At 48.2% G+C, this 9,731-nt stretch overlaps 1 protein-coding gene across 1 annotated transcript in view; it reads right to left on the bottom strand.

The window, feature by feature from the left end:
* Nucleotides 1–209: 209 nt before the first annotated feature.
* Nucleotides 210–9,731, bottom strand: part of LOC126575385 (alpha-2C adrenergic receptor) — a 108,477-nt gene continuing 98,955 nt past the window's right edge. The window contains exons 2-3 of the mRNA XM_050236101.1: nucleotides 5,331–5,489; nucleotides 210–3,701 (exon numbers count right to left, since the gene is read on the bottom strand). Of these exons, the coding sequence (XP_050092058.1) occupies nucleotides 2,541–3,701; nucleotides 5,331–5,489 (1,320 nt within the window). The 3' untranslated portion in view covers nucleotides 210–2,540. The remainder of the gene's footprint in view (nucleotides 3,702–5,330; nucleotides 5,490–9,731) is intronic.

Below are 9,731 nucleotides of genomic sequence, written 5' to 3'. Positions count from 1 at the left end.
CCAAGGGCTCCAGTTCCGGTTCGGCTACCATGTTGGCTTAACTACTACGTGAAGGTCCTAAAAAAGTAACGGAACGTCAAAGAAAGGACTCTGTGAGCACAAAGAAACGCACTCCTCCCCCCCCCGCCCTCCCCTGGCCTAAATGATGCCTGCTACAACTGCCATCAGCATAGCTTCCTTCCCCAACCCTCCCCACCCCATCCCACGGGACTGCCTTGACATTGTACATTGTGGTTTCTGCTGGGCCACTCCCTACTCCTTCGCTATGCGCCCAATCCCTGTCGGCATCACCGTGCCCTATGTACATACCGCGGCCGCGGATCGAACCCGCCACGGGGCACCCTGTCAGCTTGCCTGACAAGCGCTGCGAGCGAACGAGCGAGCCACGAGGAGGAGGACCCCAGCTCGTGTGAACCGAACCGTGATGGCCGACATCTTCCGTTGCGTTCGTTCGTTTGCTGCCATTTTCCCCCTTTTTGTTTTTTGATACCGGTATTTACCAACTATTAGTCATTAATTTTTACAAGGTTTTCTCCTTTGCCAGTGTGCCTTGAGCGGTGTGTATGTGTAATGCTGCGTTTGTGTCGCTGATTGTGTGAGTAACGTTTGTGTGTGTGTGTTGTGTTTGTGTGTTTGTGTGAATGTAGAAGTGTAGTTTACATTTGTAATAAGTTAACTAGAATCTATCTTAAGTGTACTGCGCGTGCCATCTGTCATTTCATCTGGCTCTATCTCTGTCTCTCTTTCTCGCCTTCCGACCATCCTTCTCTATAAGTAGATGCGTATAGGTATATAACTAGGTATAGCTAAGTATCTAGATGTCTCTCTTTATATATGTATATGTATATTCATATTAATTTTTATATTTAAACCGTTTTACATGTATATATATATACTCTTATATAGCTATTGTATTGATTTAGCATAAGACAATGGAGATATTGATGGGGGTGCGTCTGCGTATTGTAAAGTTACGAAACAATCGAACCAAAAGGAAAGCTCCAAAATTCAGGCCCTACTTTAGCACATCCCTTCCATCCTTCCACCTTCGCCCCGCCACCACTCACATTTGCCTGTCAGATTAGTTGCTCACGGAACCGAACTGAGCACGCACACGCGTGCGCGCGCGCGCGCGCGCGCGCGCGCGCGTGTGTATGGGTGGTGCGCAAAAGCAGCAGCTGCTGCATGCGCTCTGAATACCGCTCCTTTGTCCCTATTCCCTATACTGCCACTGTTATTACTACACTGAGACAAGTTTCTATAGCCGCACCCACAATTTTCAAGTATCTTCCAAACCGTTTTATTAATTCAACTTCTGAATAAAAATTAAAAAATATGACTAAAACCGTCCAGTTGATTGGAGTTATTTTGATTTTCGATTAGTTTTTCGATCAAGAGCGAAATATGTACCGACAACTTTCTATCTTTCAATCTTTCTACTGTAGGTGATCTTTTATGATAAAAAATGTTTAAAAGTAATAGTCCTGATGATTTCACAGGCAACAGATGCGATTTACGCAAAGAACAGAATGTTTTCGCCTCTCGAGATTTTCGACGGGAATCTCCAATGGTTTGACTGGTGTTTTTTAAAGTGAGCGCCTCAATTTGGCACCGACGCTTTCTAAGATGGTCTCAAATAATAGATACAAGTTACCAGACCAAGCTCGGAGTTCTAACCAAACCATGGTTGAATACCTACAAAATTATTTCTTTCCAAGTCATTGGGGTTTCGTTTGTCTACTTAAAAACGTCCCAAAACCAGAAGTTGAATTAAGAACGAAAACGGTTTGGCAGATACTTGAAAATTGCGGGTGCGGCTATAGCAACTTGTCTCAGTGTACTACTTCTACTACTTCTACTGCGTTGGTACTGCCTTTACTACCCTTTCTTACTGCTAGTTTTACTGCTACTACTACTAACAAGAACACCGATAACAATACACCCCCTGGCACCGCATGCCCGCTCCGCGATTCGAATCCCGCGGCTGGGCTGCCTGGTGGTGGCCACGATAGGAAAGGGAACCGGCGCACACCCACACACACACAAACACGCTCGCTGCGTGCACGTTCGACCGCGATCTCCTAGCAGTTGGATGTGTTGCGCGCTGACCGGCGCACTGTGCCTAATTTCCGGTCCCGGCCCGGTCGCGGGCAAGCTTCTGTTCTCCTCCGGTGGGCTAGGTGGGTAGGTTTTCTCCGTTGAGTAGGGTGTGTTGTTTGAATTGGTGGGTCAGAACACGGGCAGCAACTGCCACTGGTTGATGGTGATGATGGTAGCAAAGTGAGCAACGTTGAGCTACGGTGGCGTCGGTGACGGCAGCCCCGTCGACGTCCCAGACATCGTTGTAGTCGCTGTCGGCGTCGTCGTCGTCGTCGTCGTCGCCGTCGTCGTCGTCGCCGTCGTCGTCGTTCACTGCTTCATCATCGCATGTAACCGCCACGGTAGCGGCCGCCGCCGAGCTGTGCGCCGCCAATGGCCCGCTCCGTAGCCTTCTCGATGCTACGGGAGACGCAGCGATAGCAGCACACGTACGCCAAACATCACTTGAACAGGATGCGCCGGAACGCGCGCCGAAAGTCCTTGTTGAAGATGGTGTAGATGGCCGGGTTGAGGGCGGAGTTCATGTAACCGAGCCAGAACGCGAGCGAGAAGGCGCTCTCCGGGATGTGGCAGTCCGGGCAGATCGGCACCAGGATGTAGAGGAAGAAGAACGGCAGCCAGCAGGCGATGAAGCTGCCCATGATCAGCCCCAGGATGAGTGTCGCCCGTTTCTCCTTCTTGCGCGCTATTCGCCGCTTTTCCTTCTCCGGATCGCGTGGTTTCGGTTTCGGTAGCGCCGGTTCCAGCTCGCTCCCGCACCCACTATCCTGCTGCAGGTGGTGTTGCTGTTGCTGCTGTTGCAGCTGTTGCTGTTGCTGTTGCTGCTGTTGCTGCTGTTTGCTAGCGATCAGCTGCGAGATGGCCGCATGCTGGCCACTGGACGCACCACCGGGTAGCATTGGCTGGGTGCAGTTGCTGCCGCGGCCGTGCCCTGGACTAGCGCTACCACTTTGCTTCGCTTGCCGTGCCTTTGCCTTGCCCTTGCCGAAGATGGGCTGACAGAGGCGAAACTTGAGTGGCTTCACGACGGCGCACCGGCTGATCACGCCCGAGTCCGAGCTGGACGGATCGAACTCGCTCACCATATCCGTATCGATGCCAACGGAGAGGGCCCGGCTGCGTGCGATCGCACTCGGTGACACGGTGGCGGCGGTGGCGCCGCCGGCAGTGGCCGACGGTTGCTGGTCTGCTGGCCGAACGGTACCACCGGCCATCGTACTCACCTTGAGCGTGTCCTGCGTGGGCCCACTACTGGACGCCTCCAACGCTAGTGCCCCTGCGTGATTGTCTTGCTCCGCCGTAGCCGCTTCGCTCGTCGACATGTCCGAGGCAAAATCGCACGTCACCACCGGGATCGGTGGCATCGGTGTGGTACCGCGCGGTGGCGGCTCGATCGTCGCGATCTGCTGCTCCCGGTTACCATTGCTACCGAGCCCCCCGTTGTTGTCCGCGGTGGCTCCCGTAGCGTGCACCTGCAGCAGCCCCAACTCGCCACCGCCGCCACCACCACCACCACACGACTGTTGATTGTTGCTATTGCTAGAGGCACTGGGAAGGGATGGCATCGGCACGGTGCCAGCGTTGCGCGTGAAGCTCGTATCCTATCGCCGATAAAGGGGTATCAGATCACACAGATACAGGTCAGAGGGTGTGTAAAGTGCCCGGCACAAATAAAAATCCACTAACGATGATCATGCTCCGAAACGGTTAAGTTTCCGCATGTAACAATTATGTGTATATTTTTATCATGTAGAATGAAGCCTTTAGATTATTTCGTCATGTGGTTTTTTTTTTATTTGCATCCAACATAAATCAGTAAAATCAATGTTAACTTCAATGACCAGTTTAGGGTGTAACACAAAAAAAAATCCACTTGATGTTTTCAATGCATAACTTAAAGAAAAGTTATTATAACGAGACATTTGCAATTTATATGGCCTCCTCTCTCCTTAATAAGCGTTTTGAGACGTTTTGGAAGGGCTTTCCATCTTTTTCCATGGGTAGAGTGGCCCAACCTTCACCTTCCATCATTAAGCGCTTCATATAAAATTATTGCTCGTAAGCTGCACTCAATATTTACAGCTGAAGGTCTAAACTAGTCCAGATTCCTTGTAGAGTGTGAAATGAGGCTTTGGTCAGGTTATTTCATTACTCTAAATTGGTTCAACCGAAGGATAAATGGGTTTTCTGCACCACATCATCTGAGTCACCTTTTTCCAGACTCAATTTCAACGCTTATTCTTCCAAAAGCGATCCAAAAACATCAAAATACTCATCTGTGATCGTAGTTCTTTGAATTTGAGCATATGTTTCCTTACCAAACTACGAGAAACTACCGCAAAGTATGATTTTTGCATGGTTGTGTGAAGCGTAGCCTCACCGCTTTCAAGCACTGTTTTTAGCCATCAGTTTTGGCCCAAGACCTCAAATTTAGATTAATTAAACCAAATAATTCATTTCTAAACGTAAAGCGACTTGAAACATTTTGTTTTCGTGAAGGTTGTCTTGTTTTTCTTGTTTGCTTGGTCGATAAGGTTTCTTTTCTTAGTGAAATAGCTTTTAACTCATGGTTAGAAAAGCCGCAAATTTGGTTTACGGTTAAAAATCGATACTTATAACATTCCTTAAAGTAAGGAGAAGGTGATTCAAGGATGTTTTCATTTTTCATAGATACCATGAGTGAATGTGGTTGCCGCTTGGCTTCTCTACCACATCCATTACCGCCACTTAAAAAATGAAAACAATTTTATACAATTCCCAGCAAGACTTATCGGCTATTCCCATACTTTATAGCTATTCTACGCTCTGTATAACTTTTTTTTAAAACCCCGCTCGTGAAGATTGCAAACACGAAAAGATATTTTTAAGCACCTTTTAAGATTCAGAAAAAAGTCACTTTTCCGGAACATATACTCGCAAACACAAGAACACACAGAAAACACAAGAAAATCCAACAGCATAACAAGCGAGAAGTAGATCAATTGATAAATAACAATTTTAGAACTGATTTTGTAAGGTGGATTTTCTTTTCTGGTCATTCAAGCTTAAAATTAAATTTACTGATTCATTTATTCATTCTACATGATAAAAATATACACATAATTGTTACATGCGGAAACTTAACCATTTCGGAGCAATCTAGATGATCGTCGTTAGTGGATTTTTGTTTGTGCCGGACACTGTAGGGAAAGAGAAGGAGGTGGGGGAGGACGACGACGACTGATATGTACCTGTTCGCTGGGCGGTTTGAGCGGCTTCTTGCGGATACCGCGCCGGGCCCGTGCCTTGGCCGCAAAGTAGATCCGTATGTAGACAAACACCATGATGCAGCTCGGTATGTAGAACGATCCTAGGGCCGAGTACAGCACGTAACCAATATCCTGGCTCAACTGTAATGCGAGAGAGAGAGAGAGAGAGAGAGAGAGAGAGAGAGAGAGAGAGAGGGATTGAGTGAGTGAATGAGACAAAGGGCGTTCGGGGCATTGCACTGAAGAAACTTTCGTTGGTAGCGCACTCGCTACGAGCCGATGATGATATCATCAGCCATCCAAGGGTTTCTCATCCCCAGAAACACACAAACATACGCGAGCGCGCGGCTCACACAATGAAGAATCACTTTGGCGTAATAAGTACCACCTCGTCGTAGCAGCATCCTATTGTAACCCGCTAACCCTTTACCAAACCGCAAACCACCGTCGCGCTCCAAAAGCCAGCTAGAGCTGCAGTCGCTACAGTGGGCCACGCCAAGCCACTGCCGAGGGACAGTTCAATGACAATGTGCTAGGGAAGTTAGTGGCAGCAGCAGCAGCAGTAGCAGCTCGTGAATGGGGTTGCTCATCTGCCAATGACAGCTGTGAGCAGCAGCAGCAGCAGAAGAAGAAGAAGGGATCAACATTTTCGGAATGCGAACCGTCCGATGGAAGGTTCACATAGTGCCCCCGTGGCTTCCGTGGTGCGCGCTCGTGCCCGCTCAAGAGCAAAGAAGCGTCTTTCGCATATGTGCTGCGTGATTTGATGTAGATAAATTCCCGTGCTACTTCGCCACCCGCCGTGCCGCGCCACCTTCAAAAGACCACAAACCCCTCCACCTCCGCCCCACCCGGGGGGGACTTCAGGGACGGTTCACACATGCCCGGCCGCATAAGGGTCTGCGACTGCTTGGACATTGCCAGTTCCACTCGTTTAGCCCGCCATTGTTGTAGCCGGTATGTCGAGTGGGCCCCGAGGGCCGAAACAAATGCCAGAATTACCCTCACTCATTCACTTCCTTCCTAACCCTCCTTTGCACCAACCCCCTGCCCCTCACCCCCCCCCCCCCCCCCCCTTATAACAATATGGTACGTGCTGTGTTGGCCGCCACGAGAATTCTATTGGCCAGGCCTTCGAAAATCCCGTACCCGGCGACACAATTTGTCATCCTTTCGTGACGGGGGGAGGAAGAGGGGGTTGAGGAGGAGAAGCCCACAAATGAATACCCTACACCATATACACACAGATACATACTTGACATTTCCATAATGAACTCGGCCGGCTCCGAGGATCGAGCGCGACGCCTGACTGCTGGCGACCTTCAGACAAGCAACTCCCCCCCAACCCGAGTCCTCCCCCTCATCCGGGCCGTGCGGCAAGCTGATTGCTGCGAAGGATTTATGCGGCGGCGGATGCGATCGAATGATGGCAAACGAAGCAGAAACCGGTCGAGGAGGGGGGAGGGGGGGGGGGTGCGCATGTGTTAGGCTGCCGTTATCGCCGTTGCTGCTGCTGCATCATCCCCCAATCTTTCCTTTTTACTCGACTAAAGGCCTACGCCCTCTGCAGCAAGCATGTGACTTGTGCAGTCGCTTCCATTGGCCCACAAAATGGGCCCTAATGTCTAACGGACCCTGCTTGCACACTCACTATAGCGGGGCGGGTTACCAAGTGAACACCCCGGTGGGCATCATATTTTTGAAATTTATTTGTTTGCTAGCGCTACTACTCATATTGACGGGATCTGATCCGTGCATCTTGCGCGCGCTGTCCCAATAATAGAAGAATAATGAAAGTAGCAGCCACTTCTCCTTCCGGCTCCTCGTAAAGCGCAGCCACCCCCAACCTCCCCCACATGACTAGCGACTGGAGGGAAACAAATTACGTCGTGAAATGAAAATTAATTCTATCAAATCACAGGCGATTAGATTGAACTCGTTGAAGGTATGGCAGGGAGAGAGAGAAAGCGAGAAAGAGGGAGGACCGTGTTTAAGGGCGGTGTGGAATACTGGGCGCCTCCATTATAACAAGCATCCCGATGCGTCTCGAGGTTTCCGCTTTTTGGCGGTGGTGGAAACGGTGGCGATGGTGCGAGCGCGTGCGATCGCTGAAGGATGGCATGAAAGTAGCCTTAACGCGCCCTACAAGCACCACCCTGCTTCACCTACCCCCGCAGCTATTGAGTTTGGCGCTCGAGGGTTAATGAAATTATTATCACGGGCGCGGCGGCGGCAGCCATGGATTAGTGTGCCGCGGAGCGCGGCCAATCGCGCCGAGATTGACTCGGTTGGGAACGAAGGAAACCACCCCTCACCCCCTCCCCACAAGTAGGCTAATTGGTAGCCGGAGCCAATTTGTAAGATTAAACTTGGAAGTTTGGTGCAAGTAGTAAAAGAGGGGGGGGGGTGGTGGGAGGGGAGGGTCTGGAAATGTCTGGGACACAACCGATTAGTAACAGCACCCCCCCCCCCCCCCCCCCCCCCCTTCGCCTAAGATGAAGGAGCCTACAGCGGCTTGAGCGGCTTTGATTGATGTACTGCTTGTACCGCTTGTACCTCCTGTATTGTGTATTTTTTTTGTTGTTATGCGCCCTGACTAGAGGAGGTAGGGGATAGGCCGGATCCCGATTTATTATCGCAGCAAACAGGATCACCAACCGCAACTAATCCGGTGTGGGCGCCGACGCTACCAACGGGTTGATAGAATTCGCTTTGTTAATTGTTCGGCTTTCCGCGGTACGAGCACCTGGCGCAATTGTTTACTACCTTTTGTTTTATTTAAGATTTGCTCTTTGAGCTCATCGGGCATAACTGATTTATGCTAAGACTGATATTAGCGACTGGCTAGCTGGCTGGCTAGTTTTTAAGTGTTAAACATTATCCCTGCTTGCGCATCCACCATTACGGTGGCAGTGAATGAAGATGCACGCTAACTTCCATCGCCACCTCCGCCAAAAAGTGGAATACTCGAGACGCATCGGGATGCTTGTTATAATGGAGGCGCCCAGTATTTCACTCCGCCCTCAAACACGGTCCTCCCTCTCTTTCTCTCTCTCTCTCTCTCTCTCTCTCTCTCTCCCTCTCTCCCTGCCATACCTTCAACTAGTTCAATCTAATCGCCTGTGATTTGATAGAATTAATTTTCATTACACATCCCTGCTACGTTATCATTTTTAGTTGTGAGGTGGAAGGATACAAATAGCTGGAAAAGGTGCGTCACGCCATTCTTATGCAAAAAAAGTTGTTATAAGTAATGTAAGCTTGTTATTGGTATGCACGAATATCTACGAAGTTAGTAAAATATTTTGCAGTAGTCTTTATGGCTTGAAGTTTAAAAATAATCATAGCAAATTGATAAAAATCAAAAATGAACTTTCAAAAAATCATATTATAAAGGTGACAATTTCAGCTTCAGTTTTCTCAAAAGCCCGGCAAATCCCCGGGATAAAAAACTCAGATAGTATTTGAAAGAGTAAGGTCTCTAGAATAAAAAACAAGTCGAAATCATTCCTCCTGGTTTCTCGTTACCGATTTGTCGATGTTTTGTTGTGAAATATAGGTTTTGCGAATTTTTCGTCTAACCACTGTATTTGCTATTATTCGTGAGCCTATTTCTTGGCGGAATTTGTGCCAGAGACTTAAAAAATGCTCCCAGAAGGTTTTGGACAACATACAAGGTGAGCCATCAGGATGTATCTTATTTTAAAGTTGAATAACTCTGTCATTTTTCAATCAATTTTAAAAAATAAACTAGTTTTATTTAGGTTTTTCTATGCTATTTATTGTGCCATACTCATTGGTATGATAATATGATATCGATCACATGACTGCCTTCATTCGGCATACAAAAAGCTGCCCTTTTTCGGGCATTTTGCATTGTATTGCATCAGGATACATCCTGATGGCGCACCCTGTACTTCAATATGCTGAGAAGAAATTAGCTCAACTTTTGGAGCGACTTTCAGAAGTTAACAAAATGAAGGTGTTTGAAAGGGAATTCTTATATTCAAAGCAAATTTCAAGCGAAGCTGGATGGATTCCGATATCAACTGGACGATTGCAACGTTGCTTATTATAAATGGTTGCAATCTAGAGTGAATTTCATTTTTTGGGTAAGGCAAACGCTATAAATGGGCGACCTCCAAGAGAAATTACAAATATTAGAGTAAGTAGGAAGTAAGAGACGAGCAGATTCATGACAAAAACAAACGTTTTCTTGCTCATATGTGGTGGAATTTATAGAAATTATTAGTTTTTACGGTTGTACATCGAATAGCAATCATATTTTTAACGAATTATGGGGTTTTTAGCCAGCTTTTGGCTCAACTCAAAGAGCGGGCTCTGTGCGACGGCGTGAGACCGCCGGTAGTAGTGGTTATGAAA

The sequence above is a fragment of the Anopheles aquasalis genome, chromosome X (genome assembly GCF_943734665.1).
Source record: "Anopheles aquasalis chromosome X, idAnoAquaMG_Q_19, whole genome shotgun sequence".
NCBI lineage: Eukaryota > Metazoa > Arthropoda > Insecta > Diptera > Culicidae > Anopheles > Anopheles aquasalis.
This window is presented reverse-complemented; position numbering and strand designations above follow the sequence as displayed.